Source organism: Heptranchias perlo, chromosome 23, assembly GCF_035084215.1.
Source record: "Heptranchias perlo isolate sHepPer1 chromosome 23, sHepPer1.hap1, whole genome shotgun sequence".
Lineage (NCBI taxonomy): Eukaryota > Metazoa > Chordata > Chondrichthyes > Hexanchiformes > Hexanchidae > Heptranchias > Heptranchias perlo.
The window spans coordinates 17,048,788-17,075,205 of record NC_090347.1 but is presented as its reverse complement, the minus strand read 5'-3'; the positions used below and the strand labels follow the sequence as shown (position 1 = coordinate 17,075,205).

The 26,418-nt window shown below is 43.0% G+C and overlaps 1 protein-coding gene across 3 annotated transcripts in view; it reads right to left on the bottom strand.

The window, feature by feature from the left end:
• The window catches only part of ccdc40 (coiled-coil domain 40 molecular ruler complex subunit), a 69,099-nt gene extending 42,720 nt beyond the window's left edge, over positions 1-26,379 (bottom strand). The window contains exons 1-10 of one of the 3 annotated variants that reach the window (XM_068004104.1): positions 26,329-26,379; positions 23,753-23,816; positions 19,795-19,905; positions 18,854-18,964; positions 17,285-17,401; positions 10,190-10,288; positions 8,867-9,029; positions 5,272-5,390; positions 4,027-4,110; positions 3,232-3,451 (exon numbers count right to left, since the gene is read on the bottom strand). In XM_068004104.1, coding sequence (XP_067860205.1) covers positions 3,232-3,451; positions 4,027-4,110; positions 5,272-5,390; positions 8,867-9,029; positions 10,190-10,288; positions 17,285-17,401; positions 18,854-18,964; positions 19,795-19,905; positions 23,753-23,816; positions 26,329-26,345 — 1,105 coding nt within the window. In that variant the 5' untranslated portion in view covers positions 26,346-26,379. The remainder of the gene's footprint in view (positions 1-3,231; positions 3,452-4,026; positions 4,111-5,271; positions 5,391-8,866; positions 9,030-10,189; positions 10,289-17,284; positions 17,402-18,853; positions 18,965-19,794; positions 19,906-23,752; positions 23,817-26,328) is intronic. The other 2 variants (XM_068004105.1, XM_068004106.1) reach the window with 2 other exon arrangements.
• Between the last annotated feature and the right edge of the window lie 39 nt (positions 26,380-26,418).

The window sequence follows — 26,418 nt, the reverse complement described above, 5'->3', positions numbered from 1 at the left end:
GGAGGTTTAGAGGGGATTTTAGAAAGAACTTTTTCACCCAGAGGGTGGTTGGAGTCTGGAACTCACTGTCTGAAAGGGTTGTGGAGACAGGAACCCTCACAACATTCAAGAAGCATTTGGATGAGCACTTGAAATGCCATAGCATACAAGGCTACGGACCAAATGCTGGAATATGGGATTAGAGTAGACAGGGCTGATGGCCGGCGCGGACACGATGGGCCGAAGGGCCTCTATCCGTGCTGTATAACTCTATGACTCTATGACTCTATAAGTGCGCGGGTTCGCGGCGGGCTCCGGTCCCGCTCCGGGATTTCCCGATTTTCGGGGCCCCCCCCGCCAGGAACGCACCCGATAGCGGGTGCTAAAATGCTGCCCCATGTCTATACTACACTGCCTTCACTATGGATTGGTTTAATGGGTTAGAGATAACTATTAACATTGGAACAAAACAGAACATTTCAAAATTGCAGCAAAGTATTTCAAACTTAATTTCCAGAAAAATAAACAAATGCTTTTCAAGCTCATAGTGAGAAGAGGAAAGTGGGGAACAAGTTGTTAAAAAGGAGAAACAAAATATGGGGTATGAGCACTTTCTCAAGTATTTTGTACTAATTTTGCATTTAAAAAAAATATTTTATGCAGAGTTAACTTTCAAAAGATTGTTTTTTTATGCCCCAGTGGCTGTTATATATAGCAAATTAAATTTGGTTTACACCAGGTTTAGTTTTGCGGCTGGTGAACCATCAGTCAGCTGAGAAGTATTTCAGTTGATGAAACATTTTCAGGGAAAAAACGTCTCCAAATTAAGCACATCACGATGACTAAGCTGGGAGTGCACCTGAGCAATATAAAAGCCTTTTCTTTGCTTGTGAACTATCATGTGAACTATTATGTGACACTGGCCACTGGATTTAGCTGTTTTTAACTTCCTGCCTGCCACTCAAACTGGGTCTACCATTTATCCAGCAAAGACACATCACAGACACCATCAGTATTAAAATATCTAAAATATATAAAGTTTTATTCATTAGATGCTATGCTGAATTTTTTTGAATTATTTACATGTTATAAAGGTATTCACTTCTATTTACTGTCGAGTGGAACACACTGCATACACATTTGCACCAGTACAGACAATTCTGGCTTCTACCCCCATGTAATATATAATTTCTGGTTTGCAGGACTCTGTGATAGGCACTTCTATTACACTTTTATTAAATATTATTAATAAATTAAAACAAGCAAGTTTCTCATTGGTCAACTTTTTATATAAGGTGAACATGAATCTAGGTGCTTTCCTTCTTTTTACATAAACTTAACAGATAGCTCTACCCCTAGTCCTTTTTCATCTGATATTCATAGCTTCACTATCCTCTTTGATTTCAGATAGAACTCCCACATCTCCTTCATTGCTAAAGATGCTTTCAAAAAGCTTAGCTTACTCTTATGTGCCAAATACATTTTTTCCTCTTAATTACTCGTAATTGTGTATAAAGCTCAAATCTGCCAAAGATTTCAGGGAGGGAATTCCACAGCATAAAGACACAGCTAGTAGGACAAAGGGCAAAACTCTCATTTCCAGGCTCTTCTAATATGACACTCACAACCATGGACAGACTACAAGAAAAAGCTTTACATGTGATACACGATCCTTCCTCCACCTCTTTTGCTTTCTCCAGTTGCAACCTTTCTCATTTTAATAAATACTACTATGGTCAGTTCTTCTTTGAGCTTTCCTCGCTTGTTTTCCCTAAGCTGCAAATATGCTATCCTACACACACTTATTCCTCTTTACATCCTCAGTTCATTGAAGAAAATCCCATCTCATTGCCTCATATTGTATCTGCCCTTTTTGGTAGGACCTAACAATTGTTGAGCTCTTTACCTTCCTCACTCTTCTTTTCCTCCTACAATCTACTGGCTTTATAACAAAAGCTTAGTGTAACCTAATCACTATTTGCTGATTAATTTTGTCCTTGGCCCCCTTCTCTTCCTCAACTAAATGCTGCCCCATGGCTACATCATCCGCAGACTTGGGATCAGCTTCCACATGTACACTGACGACACCCAGCTCCACTTCTCCACCACCTCTCTTGATCCCTCCACTACCTCTGTGTTGTCAGAAAGCTTGTCCAAAATCCAGTCTTGGATGAGCCACAATTTCCTTCAGTTAAACATTGGGACAACTGAAGCCATCGTCCTCAGCCCCTGCCACAAACTCCATATCCTCACCATCCCCCTCCCCGGTCATTGTCTCAGGCTGACCCAGATTGTTAGCAACCTTGGCGACCTATTTGACTGAGCTGAGTTTCTGACCCCATGTTGTCTCCATCATAGAGATCGCCTACTTGCCCCTCCATAACATCACTCTGCTCCTACTTTAACCCATCTGTTGCCGAAACTTTCATCCATGCCTTTGTCATCTTCAGACTCAACCATTCCAATACTCTACTGTCAGTCCTACCATCCTCCATGCTCTGTAAACTTTAGATCATCCAATCTTCTACTGCCCATATCCTATCCCACACCAAATCTTGCTCACCCACCCCACTGTCCTTGTTGATCTAAACTGGCTCCCAGTCCTCCAAAGCCTCTAATTTTAAATTCTCATCCGCATGTTTAAGTGCCTTCATGGCCTCGCTCCCTCCCGATCTGTCTTAGCTCCTCCAGCCCTACAACTACTTCAAGCACTCTGTTCCTCTGATTCTGGCTTCATGCATTCTCCTCCCCTTTGTCCCACCGCTGTGTCTTCATGCTCTGGAATTCCCTTCCTGAACCTTTCTGTCTCTCCACCTCTTTCTCCTCCTTAAAACTAACTTCTTTGACCAAACTTTTGGTCACCCGTCCTAATATCTCCTTCTTTGTCTCGGCTTTCATTTTTGTCTAATTATGCCTCTGTAAAGCATCTTACAATGTTTTTCTATGTTTGCCTACCAGTTATTGAAGGTGTTACTGCACATGAAATGGATGTGTTTATTTGATTCAGGATGCTTTGCTCAGCTGTGTGCAGAAGGGAGCTTGCTGGAATATGTCTAATTATGTGCAGTTGTTCAGATTGAGTCCAGCATGGCATTTTTTTTATCAATCTTGGTCTCATAATTTCCCTTTCTATATATCCAGCAAAGCTTCTAAATGGGAGACTTCAATGAACTAATAAGTCATTGACTTCAATGATAGTTTTGTTTCGGTTTTGTGGTTGTAGCAAACAATTAAGTAAACTATTAAGCTCACCTTTTAAGCGCTCGCTATTTGTTGTGGCTTGTGACATTTGGAAAAGATTCCTCACACATGCCAAATCATCCTCTGCCTGTCTTCTCTTTGCTGAAACTGATGAACAACGGTTATGATATTTTTCAAGTTCCATTTGCATTTGGGCAAGAGACTGTTGTACGCCATAAAGAATCACTCCTGTGTCTTCACGCTCAGTTGTTTGCTTTTTCATTCTCCATGTCTAAGTAGAGACAAAACAGTACAGTCATTAACTAAAGGCCTCAATTTTTAAAAAATCTGTAAAGGAAACTGTTTGGGGCACAGAATTACATTGTGTTGGTGTAGAATAATATGATAAATACCCTTCACCACTTATGCACTATAGTAATCACTATGGTGAACACATGGTTTTCTAAAAGATGCAGAATCCTGTTGAAGGTGGAAACAATAGCATTATTTACCTACATACTGCAGTGCTGAAAAGGGATGGGCCCATTTTAAAAGCAATACAAAACAGATAAATAATTTTGATAGTGATTTTCCTCAGTTTTGGATGTCATGCTTGCTGACACTTCCTTTCTCTTCATGGAAAGTGCTAAGTGTTTGCACTGCAACTAATTGCGAAGTCAAAAGATCTGTAGTCAAGAGTTATAGCTAGCAAACAATTTTCTGCAGAATAAGTTCTCATTACTGCCATACATAACTATTATTGTTGGAGAGCTGTAATTTAAATGTTGCTGATTGCCAAATCACTGCATTAAAATTTATATTATTTAACTATAAGTAATACATTTAAAGCGGTGTTACTGCACTTACCAATTCCCTGAGCTCCAGGATTAACTTGTCCATTTGCTTTGAAAGATGGTTCTTCAGAGCTTCCTGGAAGCGCTTCATTAGAGGCTATGTTATCAAAAAAAATTAATTTAAAAAAGATAAAGATTACTTTTCTTTTCTCTTTTGGTGAACCTGTACTCATTGAACTGATGACAAAAGCTGAGAATGGAGTATTTTTCAAGTTTCGATATGAAGTGCTCTGCCTGCTGCCGTAGGGAGGGACAGGTGTTTTTTCTATAGATTCTTAAAACAAAATTGCAGTTACTGAATTGCTCATAATTGATCATTATCAAGGGAATTATCTGCACACATCATAACCTTGTTAAATATTTTATGCTGTACAACTGCTAGTTAAAAATAGGCAGAGATTTTGTACAGAAACCCTCTCCCCTGATGTGACATCACAAAGTAATATTTCAATGAGAAGTGCAGCCCCATAGTCTCCCATTACTATTCATGATATTTCTGGAGCAACTCTTCATGATTTCGCATCAGGGGAGGTTTTACACTGTTCCCAGGTGTCTCTAGCAAACAGTGCTACATTATAAAAAGGGGCAACTGAGAGAACTAGCAACTGGAAAGGTATTCTCCTTTATATTGCAATTTGGTGCAATATACTTCCCCTACAATGAGTGTATTAAATGTATGTTGAGTAATCAAAGATTTTGTGATCAATTAAATTTTTAATTCATGAATCAATTATATACAAATCCATTTCTAGAAATTAGTATTAAGTCTGCAATGATGATGTCACAATCAATAATCTTCATCATCATGCATCTCAGATGTGGAGTGTGCTGACAGGTAACAACTACAATGACAGCTACTACTGGCACAAAAACAGAATAAATCCTCACCCACATAAATTAATAACAATAACTGATGATAGAGGGTGACTTAAAGGCTCTAATCTTATTTCAGGGTTTAGCTGACTGTTACAAACTGCTTACATGTTCCTTCGTGTTGGGACTCCTTGCTTAATTTACTGCCTTGGAAATATTCCCACGTATTTATTGAAGAGCACAGTCCTAATACCAACAACTAGCAAAATTTTGCTTATGAAAGTCATGATAATTGTCTTCAGAATTGCTTTAATTCTGGTTGGTTTTGCTACCAAAAAAAAAAATCAGTATTGAAATTTAAAGTCCAAAACACGTACTGATTTTGAAAATAATGACCTTCAGGCTCTGATTTGGATGAACTGTCTAATGCTAAAACATTTCTTACATGATCTGGGTCAAGCACAACCAATTCTGTCTGTTCTTCATCCGTATTTGATTCTTCATCTGATTCTTCATCTGACTCACATACAAAGTTGGGGCTGGGAGGACATTCTAATTGCAAGCCTGGGGAAACAGGGAAAGATATTTATTTCTCCTGAAATACAGAAAACAATGGAACATACAAAGTAATACTACTAACATTTCAATGGGTTTTTTGGTTAAAATACATAGAGAAACTAGCAGATCTCCCATGATGCTGCTCCTGATAACAAGATGGGAATGTGCTGCTTTATAAGTTCAGGAACATTATTGTAAGTCACAATGCATTATTCTTCTGCTAAAGTGTAGGCGTGTATCTCTTTAAAGCTATAAAGACTCATTTCTGTTATGTAAACAATGGATGAATTCACACAGAAGTCATTTAAGAGACTGCAGACATTCTGGCTGGGGCTTTCCACATGTGTGCTTGCCAGTATGCAGTCGCCTCCCCCCACACCCCACCCCACCCCACCCCCAACCCATTCATTTCAATGGACAGGATAACTGCAAGTTAGCAAATGCCATAAGTGGGAAACTCTAGCCTCTGGTTCCAGTATTCTTGGAGAGTTTTTGCAAGTACCTTGCAAGTGACTTTTTAACCATATACGGAAATTTGCATTAGACAGTCCATGACATTTCAAATGTGTGGAAATCTTATGCATGATTGTCAGGAAGTGCATGTATTGTTAAAGTACTTGAAATAGCACAAGTAGATCTCCTGTGGCATTGTTCATTGTGAGGCAGAGGATAAGCTATTTCATGTCATGGAATGTACAGCATATTCTCAGGGCCAAGGATTTATGGTTATTGAATAAGTAAAATTATGTTTTTCTTACAAAGCGTTATGTTGGTGGCATATTTGAACTCAAATTTTGTCATTATGTCCATATTTTTATGGAAATTGTAAATCAGTGGCCATAATTATTATTAAATGTTTGTTTACCTATGTAGTTAATTTTATGGCTTACTTATGTACTGAATTTTTTGGTTCAGTTGATAGCACTCTCACCTCTGAGTCAGAAGGTTGTGCATTAAAGCCCCACTACAGACTTGAGCACATAATCTAGGCTGTAAACCTTCATGAATTTCCTTCTCACCCAGAAGAGTGGATTCTCTAATTTTGGGAGCATGAGGAGTTCGGGGGGTCGGGGTGGGGGGGGGGGGGGGTGCAGAGAGAGTCATCGGGTGTGGAAGGATTTGGGAGGAGAATGTATAGGTCTGGAAGTAGTGGGAATATCAGATTACCAAGAGGGGTTCTTGCAGTCTGCAACTTGAATCTTGCGGGTTTGGTAGTGATTGGAGGTAGGTGCTGGAGTGAGACGTGCTGGGAGGATGACCCTGGAGTCTCAGGAAGGGGATTACTGTATCTGAGAGCAGTAGACTGGATCCCAAGAAGTGGGTGCATTTGGCATAGAGGTCTCTGGATCTGGGTGTGGGAATATTAGGAGTGGTATTTTGAAGTTCTAGTAGTGGTGAGATGGAGTTTTGGGGTAAAGAAATGGTGGAAGAGTGGGTTTTGGATCCAGGAGCAGTGGGAGGGGAACATTGCGAATGGTGCTCTAAGGGATTTAGCTGAGGTGAGGGGCTGGTATTGGCATCTGGGAAGTTCTGATGGAAGTGGTGAGGTGTGGAAATAATAGATTGGAATTAATACTGGGGAAAGAGGTGGCTTCAGTTGGGGACTTCTTTCTCTCACCAATTTTTTCCTTTCTCCTCTTCACTTGAAGATGTAGACAGTTCTACCTACTCTTCTTCCCTCTGGTACTCACCTAAATGGTGGTATTCACGTATGAGCCTTGACAATCTATTTTGACTGTAATCATATAACAACCAATTTGGATTATGTCCTCATCCAATGTCAACATTAGGACTTTAAGTAGGTATCAATGGACAATGGTGGAAGCATGAATAATGGTTGATTTTAGCCTTTGTAACCCAGGGCACTGAAGCTAATGTAGCACCCTAATGTTGGCCCGACTAAGTTCAATGCAGTCACCAGCTCAGTGGGACTGCCCTGCTTGGTTCCACTGTTACATATCAAACTGTAGCCAGAGCATCTCCAGCAATGGTTTCTCTTCCATTGTTACCTCAGGAGTGCCTCAAGAATCTATCTTTGGCCCCCTCCTCTTCCTCATCTACATGCTGCCTCTTGGTGACATCATCCAATGACATGGGATCAAAGTCCACAAATAAGCTGATGAGACCCAGTTCTACCACTCCAGCACCTCTCGACCCCTCCACTGCCTGTGCTTATCGAACATTCAGTCTTGGATGAGCTGAAATTTCCTCCTGTTGAACATCAGGAAAACCAAAACCATCATCTTCGGCCCCCTCCACTAACTCCGTACCCTCGCCACTATGTCAGGTTGAACTAGACTGCTCATAAACTTTGCATCATACTCAACCCCATATTCTCTCCATCATTGAGGCCACCCACTTGCCCCTCCATAACATAACATGACCTGTCTCTGCCCCTGCCTCAGCTGATCTGCAGCTGAAGCTGTCGTCCATGCCTTTGTCAACTCCAGACTCGACCGTTACGATGCTCTCCTGTCCGGCCTCCCATCCTCCACACTCTATAAACTTCAGCTCATCCAAAACTCTGCTGCCTGTATCCTATTCTGCACCATCCCGCTCACCCATCACCCCTGCCCTTGCTGACCTACATTGGCTCCCGGTCCTCCAATGCCTCCAATTTAAAATTCTCATCCCTGTGTTTAAATCCTTTAAGGCATCATCCCCTTCTATCTCTATAACCTCCTCCAGCTCTACAACTCCCCCCCCCCCCCCCCCACCGCCCCGGCCCGCCCCACCCCAGAACTCTTCGTTCCTCTGACTAACCTTTTGTGTTTCCTTCCCTCCCTTCACTCCACCTTTAACGGTCGTGCCTTCAGCCATCTAGGCCCAACACGCTGCAATTGCCTCCTTAAACCCCACCGTCTCTCCTCCTTTAATAACCTCTTTAAAGCCCACCTCTTTGACCAAGCTTTTGGTCACCCCTTCTAATATCTCCTTCTTTGTCTGGGCGTCTGTTTTTGTGCGAGTATACCTCCGTGAAACAGCTTGGTTCGTTTTTCTACATTAAAGGCGCTATATAAATGCAAGTTGTTGTTGTTCAAGCTTACAAAATCAGTAATACATTACTATCAGTGTAGTATTGTCTCTCACATATATATTATCAAATAAATCTTTGCAATACTAATAAAATATTCTGCACGCAACATACAAAAATTTTAATGTGAATTCTTGCTGAATAAGTTTCTGTTAGGTTATTGGAACATAAGGATTGATTCATGCAGCAGCAAATTGATGTTTTTGTAAGTAGTGATTGCAGCAAAATGCTGATTCATTCTCATCTAGTACTTCATTTTTTTAAAAATTCAGTACCTCTCATGAAAATTGGTTTTAAAATTAAGAAATAGCTTGTGAGCTTGATCCCCAGGTAAAGATTACAGTGGTCCCACTATTGATTTTCACATATGAGCGATCTACTTTCACAGGTCCAACATCCAGAATTCATCTGGCATTCATATCACCAGTGCTAATTTTGAGGGATTTACCTAAATTCAGCAGTTCTGGTCTAGCAGGTTCTTTGGTGCTGCTTTGTGAGGATGCATTGCTCTTTTCAATTATAAGCTGTTGAGCATCAACTGGCTCAAAAGTAGCCTCTACCTCTTCTGTGGAGGGCTCTATCACCTCGAATGCAAACTCATCCGGCATCATCTGTGATCAATGTTATATGGTTATAAAAAAAAGATAAAATCAGCTTCATTTCCAACAATTATTAAATGACTGGTGATTATGAATTATGTTATAACTGATTGCATTTTTTGTTAACAATAGGTCAAAAACATTTTAGTGATAATAGTAGTGTCGTATGAATGCATTAAGCACTATCTGCTATTTTAACAGTAATGTTAACCCACAGGGAATTATGTGAAAAATAGAAAATGTTAAATGTTTCTTCATTTTTCAGAAAACACTTTCTAACATTTAACATTAGAAATTATCATAAAACAATCCACAGAATAATCATTTGTTTTTTAAAAATAGAAAATACAATGGACATTTTTTGCACTTCCTCTGGAACAGGTTCAACCAATTCTGAAGCAGGCTTACCATCCCTTTCTTCAGCTGCACCTTTAGTATCCTCCTGCTTCACAGGAAAATGCAACCAATTATCTGGTGCCTTGACAGTTAAAATGTTAAGTGTTGGAACCTTATTTTGCTATCTTTCTAAATTATGTTCTCCCATTCCCCATTCTTGGTTTCTCTGTGCCATGCCATGCCATCCATATCTGAGGCAGGCAACAACCTCCTGCTAGGACTCAATTGTCAATCTGCCTGCTCTGAAACTGTCGAGTAGGCAGTACATTACAATGCCAGGACTTTTCTATCTCTTGTGTGAAAGCACCTTACTCCTTATCTAGGTACCTCCTCGTGGTGGCATGCCTTGCAATTGGAAGTTCATTGTGTGAAGTATGAATGCCAATCCACATCCTACCTCTCCTCAGCACAGAATTTTGGCACTTTAATGTGCTCAATTGAGTTTGCATCCTAGTCTCCAGTGAGATTTATAGTCAGGCTTTTTCCAAATGAACAGCTTTTTAGATCTTCAATGGATTATCTGGAGAAGATAGGAAAACTACTCAGGGAAGGAGGAAGAGGCTTCTTTGTCCACTTTGTAAGCAATGCTTTCTGGTGGACATGATATAACCAAAGTCGAGCATGATCCCATTCTAACCTGACGTCTATACACAGGCACGTTTTAGCAATCAGGAGCAGACAGTGTAGTTAATTTTTCAGAATATTAAATGTTAAATATTAAATGTCACAAATTACAAGTCCACAGAACAAAATATTAAAAATATTAGATAATAGACCTTTTCCAGTCCTGCTTCTGTGTCCTCTGGAACATCTTCAACCAATTCTGGTGAAGTGGGAGGTTCTACTTCCTCAGCCCTACCTTCAATACCTGCTTCCTGATTTGCATAAAAATACAACAATTATTAAATACTTTGCAACAGATACTCTGACAGTAAATAACTCACAATTATGGACTTTTTTGTAATTGAGACACTCTCTTTCTAAGCTATTTTCAATTCACTCTCTTTGGTTTCTCTGTGCTATTTCATACCACTCATGAGTGAGATGAAGGACTACCAACTTGGTGCCAGTCCTTCATCAATGCAACTCTGACTATAGGAGCTATACAAAACTGGATCGCACGGGCCCTCCCCCCGACACCAAACCGCCAATGTCACCAGGCGGAACTACGACCCCCTCTCTGAGGCAGAACAGGACTCGTACCTTAACTCAGGGAACGTGGAACACTTTGCAAAGATCACCTTGATGCAAAGACACGGCCAAGAGCTGGAAACAGCAAACGGACTGTTGGGTGAGACTTTAAACTGTTGTTAAAATGGGTCTGAAAGTCGCATCCATCAACGTGCGTAGCGTTAAATGCACTACGCAATGTGTGTCGACCTTGGACTACCTGGCCCAGGTCAAGAGCGACCTGCTATTCTTGCAGGAGTGCGGCCTGCCGCACCTCAGCAATTACCGGCAATGGTCACAGCGGTGGGCCCACGGGCCGTCGATCTGGTCGGGAGGCAATGACAGCCGTGCCTCTGGCCTGGGGATTCTGCTGCGGGGAGGCAACTTCACCATCACCGAAGTAAAGGAGGTGGTGGGGGGCTGCCTCCTCGTAGCAGATGTAATGTACAAAAACACTCCGCTCCGACTGATCAACGTGTACGCCCCGACTCTAAACAGTGAACGTCTGGCCGTCTTCCAGCAGCTCCCACTGCTGCCGGCGACGTCCAGGCCGGTCATTCTCGGCGGTGATTTCAACTGCATCATTGATGCGGCTGGACGATCCGGCAGAGCCGACAACAAACTGGACACCACATCCAAACTCCTGATGGAAGCGGTGAAAGACACCAAGCTGTGCGACGTCTTCAGCAACCCTGCAGACGGAGCGGCACGTCAATACAACTGGTCCAGACCAGACGGGTCCGTCCGTTCCAGGATAGACTTCCTGTTTGTGTCCCCGACGCTCAAGGTCAGATCCACCAAAGTCACACCGGTGTTCTTCTCTGACCACTGCCTCCTCCTGGCCGACTGTCACCTACAGGACGATCAGAGAGTGGGCAGAGGGACATGGAAGCTGAACGTGAAACTGTTGAGCCCGGGAAACATTGAGGAACTGAAGAGGGACTACAAAGGTTGGAGAACTGTAAGGCCCCTCTTTGACTCCCCAATGCACTGGTGGGAAGCCATCAAGGCGAACATCAAGAGGTTCTTCATCCTCAAAGATGTTCACAAGGCAAGAGAGAGGCAGAGGGAAACATTCCGACTCCAGAAAAGCATGCAGAATCTTCTCCTGCTGCAGTCGATGGGGATCGATGTCGAGGAGGAACTCAGAGAGGTGAAGGACCAGCAAGCCTCGCTCTTTGCTTCTGAGGCCTCCAAGATCATTTTCCGGTCCAGAGTCCGCTCCATGGAGCAGGACAAGACTTGCTCGCATTTCTTCTTCCAAAAGGTGCACAGAGAGAGCTCTGTGATCAGCAGCCTGAAGGAAGAGGATGGCTCGGTCACATCCTCGCAGCCCGACATAATGAGGATCTGCAAATCCTTTTATGCCGGACTGTACGACATGAAGCCCACAGACAGCGCGGCCTCCCAGTCCTTCTTGGCATCTATCACGGAGGTTCTAGACGACAGCAAGCGGGAGAGTCTGGATCAACCGCTAACTCTGGATGAACTGACAAAGACCGTCCGTTCCTTTGAGAAGAGTAGGACTCCCGGAAGCGACGGCTTACCGGTGGAGTTGTACTCGGCTCTGTGGGACTGGATAGGCCCAGACCTGCTGGAAGTGTACGGGGGTATGCTTCTGGCAGGCAGCATGTCAGACTCCATGCGGAAAGGCATCATCACCCTCATCTACAAGCGGAAGGGGGAGAGGGAAGAAATCAAAAATTTCCCATCTCACTACTTAACATGGACTACAAAATTCTGTCCAAGGTCATCGCCAATCGGGTCAAGTCAGCCCTGGGGGTGGTATTTCACCCCGATCAGACCTGCGCCATGCCCGGCAGGAAGATCTCTGATCGCCTGGCGCTACTCAGGGATACGATCGCCTACGTACAGGACAGGGGGGTGAATACCTACCTGATCAGCCTGGACCAGGAGGAGGCCTTTGACAGAATATCCCACACGTACATGATGGACGTGCTCTCCAAAATGGGGTTTGGGGAGGGAATCCGCAATTGGATCCAACTGCTTTACACAAACATCGGTAGCGCCGTTTCAATCAACGGGTGGGAATCAGAAAGCTTCCCGATCAAATCTGGAGTCAGGCAGGGCTGTCCTCTCTCCTCCGTCTTGTTCGTGTGCTGCATCAAACCCTTTGCCGAGTCCATCAGGAGGGACGCGGGCATAAGAGGGGTGACGATCCCAGGCAGCGGAGGCACTCGTCGAAAAGTTTATGCAAAAAACACTTTCGACCACAAGGCGATCAGTAAGTGGTCCGCACGTAACGTCCTCGAGACCCGGCGGGAAAAGGAGACGATGGATCCTGTTGGTTCCCCGAGCAGACTGTCAATATCATTTGGCAGAACGCCTCATCGCCAGAACTTTCAAACAAGCACCAAGACATAGCTTGGCTGGTGGTGAGAAGGGCCCTTCCCGTCAGATCCTTCATGCACTCCCGGACATTGTCCCCGAGGAGGCTGCGGTGCAGACGAAACCGGCATCCATCTCCTTCTGGAATGCGCCTTTGCAAAGAAGGTCTGGAGAGAGATGCAGTGGTATCTGTCCAGGTTCGTCCCGAGCAACTCTGTAACACAGGACTCTGTGCTCTACGGGCTGTTCCTGGGGACGCACACCGAGACAGACATCAACTGCTGCTGGAAGACCATTAACTCGGTGAAAGACGCCCTTTGGTTTGCCCGAAACCTGCTGCTCTTCCAGTGCACGGAGCTGTCCTCAACCGAGTGTTGCAGACTGGCACATTCCAAGATCCAGGATTACGTGCTCAGGGATGCACTGAAGCTAGGTGCGGCCGCCACAAAGGCTCTGTGGGGAAAGGCAACCATTTAGAGCCTTCCCGCCATTGTATATCGAGGGGCTGCAATCAGGGAAAACCCCCCCCGGGCAGAATGTAAAATTCAAATTGCTGTAATGCACCTGTAATGAATCTGAAATCAATAATCTGTATTGAGTATAATGCAATGAGACACCCCAGAGTGTCATGAACTGTAATTATGCACAATGTGTTCATTGAACTGTACTTGATTTAACCTGCAAATTGTATAATCTGTATTGTGTACGATTGGAATGTGAAATGACAAATGTATTGTATGTTTTTGCTACAAATTTTATGAATAAAGTATATTTTTTGAAAAAAAAATAGTCACAAAGTGCCCAACCACAACTATATGCTGTGCTCTATGCTGACCTGTCTGAAATTGAGACACCAGAGACATAAAAATGTCTTACCACTCCTTGACGTAGAGTTTTAAGCACTTCAATGTGCTCTGGGAAGTGCTAGCTAGGGCATCTAGATAACATAAGCTATCCAGTAGGCTGGAAAGTTGGTGGTGGGAGTCCTACCGCCCAAGCTCAAGCATGCCTTTTTGTGGTTTGATTACAGTGCAGGATGCCAGCATCTCTGTTGAGGTCTGCAGATGCAATATGAACTTATTGTGACAAAAATGAACCAATTTTTGTCTAACATTTAGGTCGGCATTAGTCACATTATATAAAAGGCCAAAAGATAGCTTCCTCACAGAAATCATGTCCCAGCCTAAGCAACGAAGAGCTGGTTGGTTGCCTCACAATTAGTTTTAGCCACTCAATTCAAATAAAAATGTGGCTGTGTAATTTGTTCAAACATATTGGTTGCTTTTTGAAATTAACATACATTTATTTAAACTCTGATTAGCTCCAAAGGGATTTATCAACCTGCACTTTTCAAATGAATATAGAAACATAGAAAATAGGAGCAGGAGTAGGCCATTCGGCCCTTTGAGCCTGCTCCGCCATTCAATATGATCATGGCTGATCCTCTAGCTCAATACCATATTCCCGATCTCTCCCCATACCCCTTGATGCCTTTTGTGTCTAGAAATCTATCTAGCTCCTTCTTAAATATATTCAGTGACTTGGCCTCCACAGCCTTCTGTGGTAGAGAATTCCACAGGTTCACCACTCTCTGAGTGAAAAAATTTCTCCTCATCTCAGTCCTAAATGTCCTACTCCATATCCAGAGACTGTGATCCCTCGTTCTGGACCCACCAGCCAGGGGAAACATCCTCCCTGCATCCAGTCTGTCTAGCCCTGTCAGAATTTTATACGTTTCAATGAGATCCCCTCTCATTCTTCTAAATTTGAGTGAATACAGGCTGAGTCGACCCAATCTCTCCTCATACGACAGTCCTGCCATCCCAGGAATCAGTCTGGTGAACCTTCACTGCACTCCCTCTATGGCAAGTATATCCTTTCTTAGGTAAGGAGACCAAAACTACACAAAATACTCCAGGCGTGGTCTCACCAAGGCCCTGTATAACTGCAGTAAGACATCCTTGCTCCTGTACTCAAATCCTCTTGCAATGACGGCCAACATACCATTTGCCTTCCTAACTGCTTGCTGCACCTGCATGTTTGCTTTTAGTGACTGGTGTACAAGGACACCCAGGTCCCTTTGTACATCAACATTTCCCAATCTATCATCATTTAAATAACACTCTGCCTTTCTGTTCTTCCTTCCGAAGTGCATAACTTCACATTTATCCACATTATACTGCATCTGCCATGTATTTGCCCATTCACTCAACTTGTCAAAATCGCCTTGAAGCCTCTTTGCATCCTCCTCACAACTCACGATCCCACCTAGTTTTGTGTCGTCAGCAAACCTGGAAATATTACATTTGGTTCCCTCATCCAAATCATTGATATATATTGTGAATAGCTGGGGCCCAAGCACTGATCCCTGTTGTACCCCACAAGTCACTGTCTGATGAAGATGCTTTCAAAAAGTCAAGAGGCTGACTATAATCTTCAAAGTGAACCTGTCTGAAACTTCTGAAAATTGTTAACCAGTCTGATACTTCTATAGTTGGTGGGAGGATAAAATAAACTGCATATAAAAATTAATTAATATTTACTTAGCATAGAAATGATGAATTATTTATTTTATATTACAATGAGGAATTTAAGCTTAGGTACTACTGTAAAATACGGGGGTCATTTTCAACTTCACAGTCTTTGCGGTAAACTGGTAGAGCTGATCAATCACCAATTATAGAACCCACCAGATTTGCAGAAATGAAAATTAGGTGGATTGTGTAATGGGCAAGCAATCTGCTCTGCCAGTTTACTGCACAAACCATGAAGGTGAAAATCACCCCCCCCCACCCCACCCCGGCCATACATTATTTTACTGCTAGAATCCACTTGTTCTTTACTGTTTAATGAATTTGTTTGGCAGTTAAAGCCTAAAACAAGGTTTGGTGAAGTGTTGTTTCACCACCTTTTGGAGATAAGGAAGAACCCGGGATTGACCCAATTGACACAAAAGAGTAAGTGGACTGCCAAGTGTTCATTATCCGAGGCACATTGTGAAATTTATTTAGATAACAGAGCAAGTAAAAGCACTCACGAGGATGTAGGGAGCCAGCACTCACCTAGGAGAGTAGTTTAAAATATAGAAGCCAAAAATATCTAGGGTAAAAGAAACCCAAAGATATAACACTTATATTTTAGCAGATTATCATTTTTGTTAATTATTTCATTTATAAACAACTGATTACGATTTTGACATATGCAACTTTCAGAGGAAATCTTTTTCACTATATTTATATTCATAATGTGTAGGTTTATCCCCAATTTAAATTTATGTTTTGTTTTTTTCCTCCTTCCACCCCACATCCTGTGGGGATATGTCTCTCTCCTGTTCATCTAGTCATGGCCATAATTGAGAATTCACCCTGTTTGGAATTACAAAGACCTAACACTATCTTCATAGGGGCAACCAGGGATGGATAATGAAAGTGACATTGCCAGTGTTACCCATATCCTGTGAAAAAATAAAGGACAGGAAAATAAAGGACATTGTTCCCTGCTTCACCATCGTAACTGTGGCAGAAACCCCGTATACATGTCTGCCGCATTTCCAATAAAGTTACAGCGGAAGATCGGGACCAGCTCTGAGGAATTTCCCGGCCAAAAATACATCCTACCATTCATTGATATAGTGCTGTGGTGTATTAATATTCTAAGCTGCATTAGAGTGTACATATATAATAATATTACCATTTCCTTTGGAGACTGTGGTAACAGTTTTATAATAAAATGAAAATATAACAGGTTAAAATTTAAGAACATTATTGGAGGAATGGAAAGCTCTTATGGTTCTTTAATTTACTAAATCAATTCCACCAGTTTTCTCTCCTCTTTGACTGAAGGTGCTGATCCATGCAAGGATAAAGTTCCAAAGACGGCAGCACCACTCTACCACTTCGCTCAAGTGACCACTGTACCACTTCGCTCAAGTGACCACTCTTGATGTACGCGGAATCAGCCTACATAATGAATGTTAGCTGACAATAGGACTTTGGTGGAGGGTGGGAGAGGAAGCAATCAAAGTTGAAACTGATTCTATGCTCACCCAAAGTTTACATACATACACTTTTCAGTAGAGCTCACTGGATACTGATCAGAAATGGGAATCCTGGCTGACTTGTTCCCTTTCTACACCAAGAACATTGAGGTAGCTCCCCTACCACTGCCCATTTGAGATCAGCTACCTCAGACCAGGCATTGATAGTACCTTCCTGGTCTGCATAGCTCACTATCACACTTGGCACTCCATTTACCAACTGGGCCATAGAGGATGGGGAGGTACTTTTTTTAATATTAAACTTTACAAATTACAATCCACAGAATAAAATATTAAAAGTACTAAAAATATAGACCTTTACCATATTTGTTTGTGTATCTCCTGGAACATCTCCAATAATATCTGGTGATTTGGGAGGTTCTGAAGTGGGCATCTGATCTCCTTCCTCAGTCACATCTTTAGTAACTTCTCCCTGATTTGCATGAAAATGAAACCAATTATCTGATCATTATGCAGATTTGCCCTAACAGTTAAAGCTTTAATGCTGGATGGTTTTTTTTTGTAAGTGAGTCTCTTTTTTTAACAACAAGTTGCACTTTCATTGCACTTTAACATAATAAAACATCCCAAAGGATTTCAGAATGTGAAAAATAACTGGATAGCAAGCAGTGGTGGGGGAAGTGTTAGAAATAGTGACTAAAGGCAAGGTCGAAGAGGTAGGTTTTACGGAGACCACTGAAGGAAGGGAGAGAGGCAGCATGATGGAGAGGTTTAAGGAGAGTGTTTCAGGTTTGGGATCAAAAAGGCTAAAGGTTCTGCCCCTCATGGTGGACCAAGGGAAGAAGGATGCAAAGGAGGCCAGAGTAAGATCAGAGTGCGTGTGTTGGAATGCAGAGCTGAAAGAGGTTGCAAAGATTCGCAGTGGCAAAATTATACGGCATTTGCAAATGAGGACAATTGTGAAATTGATGAGTTTGGAGATGGGAAAATTTTAAAAATTATTGGAGGAATGGAATACTCTTATGGTTCTTCAATTTATAAAAAACAATTCCATACCAGGGACATTGAGGTCAAGTGTAGCTCCCCTAGCACTGCCCAGTCATGATTAGCTACCTCACACCAGGCATTGCTGGTACTTTCCTGGTCTGCGTGGCTCACTATCACATTTGGCACTCCATTTATCAACTGAGCCATTGAGGCTGGGGGAGGTATTTTGTTCCAATTTGAAACTTTAAACATTTTTTTTAGTTGTTCATGGGCTGTGGCGTCGCTGGCAAGGCCAGCATTTATTGCCCATCCCTAATTGCCCTTGAGAAGGTGGTGGTGAGCCGCCACCATGAACCGGTGCAGTCCGTGTGGTGAAGGTTCTCCCACAGTGCTGTTTGGTAGGGAGTTCCAGGATTTTGACGCAGCGACGATGAAGGAACGGCGATATATTTCCAAGTCAGGATGGTGTGTGACTTGGAGGGGAACGTGCAGGTGGTGTTGTTCCCATGTGCCTGCTGCCCTTGTCCTTCTAGGTGGTAGAGGACGCAGGTTTGGGAGGTGCTGTCAAAGAAGCCTTGACGAGTTGCTGCAGTGCATCCTGTGGATGATACTCAGAGCAGCCACGGTTCTGCCAGTGGTGAAGGGAGTGGAAGTTTAAGGTGGTGGATGGAGTACCAATTAAGTGGGCTGCTTTGTCCTGGATGGTGTCGAGCTTCTTGAGTGTTGTTGGAGCTGCACTCATCCAGGCAAGTGAAGAGTATTCCATCACACTCCTGACTTGTGCCTTGTAGATGGTGGAAAGGCTGTGGGGAATCAGGAGTTGAGTCACTCGCCGCAGAATACCCAGCCTCTGACCTGCTCTTGTAGCCACAGTATTTACAAGAACAATACACAGAATAATAAAATATCAAAAGTACTATAAAATATAGACATTTACCATGTTTGTTTGTGTATCCCCTGGAACATCTCCAACTAATTCTGGTGATTTGGGAGATTCTGAAGCGGGCCTCCGATCTGCTTCCTCAGCCACACCTTCAGTAGTTTCTCCCTGATTTGCATGAAAATGAAATCAATTATAAGTTGCTGGCAAAAGAGGTGCCATAACAGTTAAAATTTTAATGCTGGATGGTTTTTTGGAAGTGAGACTTCTCTTTTTTTAATGAACATGTTGCACTTTCGTAGCACCTTTAACATAATAAAACATCCCAAAGGATTTCAGAATGTGAAAAATAACTGGATATCAAGCAGTGATGGGGGAAGTGTTAGGGATGGTGACTAAAGGCAAGGTCAAAGAGGTAGGTTTTAAGGAGGCCACTGAAGGAAGGGAGAAATGCAGCGTGATAGAGAGGTTTAAGGAAATTGTTTCAGGTTTGGGATCAAAAAGGCTAAAGGTTCTGCCCCTCATGGTGGACCAAGGGAAGAAGGATGCAAAGGAGGCCAGAGTCAGATCAGAGTGCGTGTGTTGGAATGCAGAGCTGAAAGAGGTTGCAAAGATTTGCAGTGGCAAAATTATACGGCATTTGCAAATGAGGATAATTGTGAAATTGATGAGTTTGGAGATGGGAAAATGTTTTAAATTATTGGAGGAATGGAATACTCTTATAGTTCTTCAATTTATAAAAAACAATTCCATACCAGGGACATTGAGGTCAAGTGTAGCTCCCCTAGCACTGCCCAGTCATGATTAGCTACCTCAGACCAGGCATTGCTGGTACTTTCCTGGTCTGCATGGCTCACTATCACATTTGGCACTCCATTTATCAACTGGGCCATAGAGGATGGGGGAGGTATTTTGTTCTAATTTTAAATTTTAAACATTACAAGAACAATACACAGTATAATAAAATATCAAAAGTACTATAAAATATAGACATTTACCATATTTGTTTCTGTATCCCCTGGAACATCTCTAACTAATTCTGGTGATTTGGGAGATTCTGAAGCGGGCCTCTGATCAGCTTTCTCAGCCACTTCTTCAGTTGTTTCTCCCTGATTTGGATGAAAATGCAACCAATATAAGTTGCTTGCACAAGAGGTGCCCTAACAGTTAAAATTTTAATGCTGGATGGTTTTTTGTATGTGAGACTTCTCTTTTTTTAATAAACATGTTGCACTTTCATAGTACCTTTAACATTATAAAACATCCCAAAGGATTTCAGAATGTGAAAAATAACTGGATAGCAAACAATGGTGGGGGAAGTGTTAGGGATGATAACTAATGGCAAGTTCAAAGAGGTAGGTTTTAAGGAGGCTATTGAAGCAAGGGAGAGAGACAGCATGATGGAGAGGTTTAGGGAGAGTGGTTCTAGTTTGGGATCAAGAAGGCTAAAGGTTCTGCTCCTGATGGTGGACCAAGGAAAGGAGGATACAAAGGAGGCTAGAGTCAGAAGGTCAGAGGGGCATGTGTTAGAATGTAGAGCTGAAAGAGGTTGCAAAGGTATGGAGTGGCAAGACCATAAGGCACTTGTAAATGAGGACAACAATTATGAAATTGATGAGTTTGGAGACAGGAAAATTGAATGAAGTTATTGGAGGAATGGAAAATTCTTATGGTTCTTCAATTTATAAAAACAATTCCACCAGTTTTCTCTTCTCTTTGCCTGAAGGTGCTGATCCATGCTGGGATAAAGTTCCAAAGATGACAGCAACACTCTATCACTTCGCTCAAGTGATTAGTCTTGCTGTTTGAGAAATCACCAGACAATAATGAATGTTGGTCGACAATAGGACTTTGGTGGAGGGTGGGAGAGGGACAAATCAAAGTTCAACCTGATTCCCTACTCACCCAAAATTCACATACATACACTTTTCAGTAGGGCTTACTGGACAATTATGAGAAGTAGGAATCCTGGCTGATTTGTCCCATTCCTAAATTTAGGGCATTGAGCTCAGCTGTAGTTCCCTTACCACTGCCCAGTTTAGATCAGCTTCTTTTTTTTAATTCTTTCATGGGAAGTGGGCGTCGCTGGCGAGGCCAGCATTTATTGCCCATCCCTAATTGCCCTTGAGAAGGTGGTGGTGAGCCGCCTTCTTGAACCGCTGCAGTCCGTGTGGTGAAGGTTCTCCCACAGTGTTGTTAGGAAGGGAGTTCCAGGATTTTGACCCAACGACGATGAAGGAACAGCAATATATTTCCAAGTCGGGATGGTGTGTGACTTGGAGGGGAACGTGCAGGTAGTATTGTTCCCATGTGCCTGCTGCTCTTGTCCTTCTAGGTGGTAGAGGTCGCGGGTTTGGGAGCTGCTGTCGAAGAAGCCTAGGCGAGTTGCTGCAGTGCATCCTGTGGATGGTACACACTGCAGCCACAGTGCGCCGGTGGTGAAGGGAGTGAATGTTTAGGGTGGTGGATGGGGTGCCAATCAAGCGGGCTGCTTTGTCCTGGATGGTGTCGAGCTTCTTGAGTGTTGTTGGAGCTGCACTCATCCAGGCAAGTGGAGAGTATTCCATCATTCTCCTGACTTGTGCCTTGTAGATGGTGGAAAGGCTTTGGGGAGTCAGGAGGTGAGTCACACGCCGCAGAATACCCAGCCTCTGACCTGCTCTTGCAGCCACAGTATTTATATGGCTGGTCCAGTTAAGTTTCTGGTCAATGGTGACCCCCAGGATGTTGATGGTGGGGGATGCGGCGATGGTAATGCCGTTGAATGTCAAGGGGAGGTGGTTAGACACTCTCTTGTTGGAGATACTCATTGCCTGGCACTTGTCTGGCGCGAATGTTACTTGCCACTTATCAGCTCAAGCCTGGATGTTGTCCAGGTCTTGCTGCATGCGGGCTCGGACTGCTTTATTATCTGAGGGGTTGTGAATGGAACTGAACACTGTGCACTCGTCAGCGAACATCCCCATTTCTGACCTTATGATGGAGGGAGGGTCATTGATGAAGCAGCTGAAGATGGTTGGGCCTAGGACACTGCCCTGAGGAACACCTGCAGCAATGTCCTGGGGCTGAGATGATTGGCCTCCAACAACCACTACCATCTTCCTTTGTGCTAGGTCTGACTCCAGCCACTGGAGAGTTTTCCCCCTGATTCCCATTGACTTCAATTTTACGAGGGCTCCTTGGTGCCACACTCGGTCAAATGCTACCTTGATGACAAGGGCAGTCACTCTCACATCACCTCTGGAATTCAGCTCTTTTGTCCATTTGGACCAAGGCTGTAATGAGGTCTGGAGCCGAGTGGTCCTGGCGGAACCCAAACTGAGCATCGGCAAGCAGGTTATTGGTGAGTAAGTGCCGCTTGATAGCACTGCCGACGACACCTTCCATCACTTTGCTGATGATTGAGAGTAGACTGATGGGGCGGTAATTGGCCGGATTGGATTTGTCCTGCTTTTTGTGGACAGCATATACCTGGGCAATTTTCCATATTGTCGGGTAGATGCCAGTGTTGTAGCTGTACTGGAACAGCTTGGCTAGAGGCGCAGCTTGTTCTGGAGCACAGGTCTTCAGCACTACAGCCGGGATGTTGTCGGGTCCCATAGACTTTGCTGTATCCAGTGCACTCAGCCGTTTCTTGATATCACGTGGAGTGAATCGAATTGGCTGAAGACTGGCTTCTGTGATGGTGGGGATATCAGGAGGAGGCCGAGATGGATCATCCACTCGGTACTTCTGGCTGAAGATGGTTGCAAACGCTTCAGCCTTGTCTTTTGCACTCACGTGCTGGACTCCGCCATCATTGAGGATGGGGATGTTTACAGAGCCTCCCCCTCCCATTAGTTGTTTAATTGTCCACCACCATTCATAACTGGATGTGGCAGGTTGCACAGCTTTAATCTGACCCGTTGGTTGTGGAATCGCTTAGCTCTGTCTATAGCATGTTGCTTCCGCTGTTTAGCATGCATGTGGTCCTGAGTTGTAGCTTCACCAGGTTGGCACCTCATTTTTAGGTACGCTTGGTGCTGCTCCTGGCATGCTCTTCTACACTCCACATTGAACCAGGGTTGATCCCTGGCTTGTTGGTAATGGTAGAGTGAGGAATATGCTGGGCCACGAGGTTACAGATTGTGCTGGAATACAATTCTGCTGCTGCTGATGGCCCACAGCGCCTCATGGATGCCCAGTTTTGAGCTGCTAGATCTGTTCTGAATCTATCCCATTTAGCACGGTGGTAATGCCACACAACACGTTGGATGGTGTCTCCAGTGCGAAGACGGGACTTCGTCTCCTCGAGGACTCTGCGGTGGTCACTCCTACCAATATTGTCATGGACAGATGCATTTGCGACAGGTAGATTGGTGAGGACGAGGTCAAGTAAGTTTTTTCCTCGTGTTGGTTCGCTCATCACCCGCCGCAGGCCCAGTCTGGCAGCTATGTCCTTCAGGGCTCGGCCAGCTCGATCAGTAGTGGTGCTACTGAGCCACTCTTGGTGATGGACATTGAAGTCCCCCACCCAGAGAACATTCTGTGCCCTTGCTATCCTCAGTGCTTCCTCCAAGTCGTATTCAACATGGAAGAGGACTGATTCATCAGCCGAGGGAGGGCGGTTGGTGGTAATCAGCAGGAGGTTTCCTTGCCCATGTTTGACCTGATGCCATGAGATTTCATGGGGTCCAGAGTCAATGTTGAGGACTTCCAGGGCCACTTCCTCCCTAACTGTATATCACTGTACCGCCACCTCTGGTCGGTCTGTCCTGCCGGTGGGACAGGACATACCCAGGGATGGTGATGGAAGAATCTGGGACGTCAACAAAGATGTAACTTATCTGAAATCTTCTTCAGTGGCACAAATTAACTCATTCATATTTTTGAGCAATTTTACATGTACATTGAAGCCTACCTACCGAAGTACTGGAGCAACTACTACCAGGTGTGCAATAAAAATGAAATATTTACCTTCTGTGCACTCTCTGGTACATCTTGATCCTGTTCTGAGCTTTGAGCAGTCTCAGGCGTGGGGCTACAGCGAGATAAACACAGCAATTAAACATACAATCATAGAAAATAAATGTTAAATACTGAAATAGAGAAATAATTTACCAGATTATTACTACATTTAAAAATAGCACTTTAAAATGTACTTAATCTGAACAAGAACACAGGCTGGGTTGTATAAGTACAGAATATTTACATAGGCATACTGGTTAAAACTAACAATACAGGGATAATAAAATAATTCCAAAGTATCTACATTCTTCTGAATAGCTGCATAATTTTAAATGTTAGAAATGGAAATATTTATATGTATTTATTATTTGAATAGTTACTCTCAATCCTTGTTTCTATATTTTATTCTTTAAAACTTCTGGTCGGAGGTAGTAAAAATCTATTGTTGTAATCTATATTTTTCCCATGGGACTGACGGGTGGATTGGTAGGATGCAAACTTATATCCACAATTCCCGATATGATAAGATTTTAACCTTACAATTAGTTGGAGCTGCTTAAAGGAGGCCAGGCACATTTCAAAAGGATTTCTTTTTTGGTACTACCACTTTATTTACCTTGTCTTCTCTTTTCAATGTTGGTGGTGTCCTACCCTTGGGGCCTTGACCCTTCATCTTGGTTTCATTTAAAAACTGTTGTACAACTGTTGGACTCCACTCTTAAATATTTTGGTGAGGTATTGCCATTGTCTTGGGACAACTCCAAAGGCTTGGAAGGGTCTGGCACTGTGGATTTCTAAAAAAGTTATCATCACATGGCTTCAAGCCAAAGCTATGGCTATCGGGTTTCCTCTCAAATCACTCCAAATATATTGTGGTTGAAGGGTTATCCTCTGATTCACTTTCCATTACCTCAGGACTGTCCTCTCTGTCAGTGTGTTCCTTTTTTCATATAAATCACCTCCGTCATTCATCATCCAACCCTATCTGCTCATTTGCTGTTGGCTCCATGCTATCTTTATTAATTTCATTCCAATTACACACCCTCAGTGCACACAACCACAATTCCTCTCACTGTACAACAGGTGAATCACTACATCTGGGTCTCCTCTACGCTCTTTGATGGATCAGTGAAAATATTGTTCCTATCAATTCTTTAAAGTCACATTGGGGTAGATGTTCAACTTGCTGCCTGGGTGTAAAACTGCCATTGCAGATCGGCCACCTATTATAGAAACCACCCAATTTTTATTTCCATTGGAAATGAAAATCGGGCAGTTTCTACAATGGGTGGCCAATCCTCAATGTCAGTTTTATGCCCAGGTGGCAAGTTGATAATCTACCCCAGTTTATTCATGTGTCAAGCAAGTCTAACCAACAGCTACCAACTCTTTACTTCAGATAATTTCATCCTTAGCCCTTCTTCATCTATTGATATTCTTGGCCCCACTATCTCCTCTGACCTCAAGTGGAACTTTCACTTATTCTCTCTTGTTAAAGCTGCCTCTAAGAAGCGTGGTTTTCTCTTTCATGCCAAACATTTTTTTTCAACAACTCTCAACACTGTATAAAGTCCAAATACATCCAAGATTTGAATAAAGTTCCCATATCTGGAGAGAGTCTTTTAATGTATCTCTCATGCAAGATAAAAGAAAAATCTTGTCATTTAACGGGTGATCCCTCTCACTTCTAGCCTGCAACCTGTCTTGTATTTCAAAACTTTCCTTTATTATTCCTACCAAATTAGATAGCTGTTGAAAACAAGACTCATTGCACAGTCCCTTTTCAGGCCCTCAGAAGTTTGGAACTCCTTATTTCCCTCAGTTTTTCATTCCTCCAACAATCTTAAGATTTGAAAAACCACAGGTTGTCATTACCCAATCATCATTTTCTGATTCACCTTGTCTCTTTTTCAAGCTTAGTGATCTCTGCACTCTGGGTTTTATCCCCTCACCTTGGTGTCTCAATAAGAGCTGTTTGGCTTGAACGTGAATCAGTTGCAAATACTACCAATACTCAAAATAAATATATGTGCAAGTTTATGCCTTGTATTTATGGACTGAAATTATAAACTTCAAACCTATCATTCAGATTTTCTATCCAGCTAAATTTGTGACTGATTACAGAAAAGAAATAGGAGTTCCGTCGCTGCAGCAATAACTGCTTGAATACAAAGTGGATACGCATTTACATTATCTGATCACTACACAATGAAAGACATCGACACAAGAAACAGAAAGAACGCTTTTAAGAACTGGTGAACATCGAGGGAAATTCAGGAGTGAAATGCAGAATGAGCAGCAAGAATGACACAGGTTGCAAACCCAATGAAACATAAGAAAACTGCGTCTTTTTTAAAGTTAGAATATACATCAGAAGCGGTTACATTTTTCTCAATAATCACATTGAGGCTCATTCCTAATGAGTGAGCTTTGATGGCTCTGCGAATCTTTTAATGGAAATATTAATCAAACTTTCGAAATGACTTTGAATTCTCCGATTTCGCGAGCAATTAAGTAACAATGACATAGAGGGGAAAAAAAATCTGAAATGAAAGCGTTTTGGATAAAATGTAGATACTGAGTACCTCGCCCCGTCAGCCATGTTCTCCGTTGCTAAGAAACACAAAACAACAAAACCGGCCTCCTGGCCGAGGGAGGAGTGGTCACATGTCGGA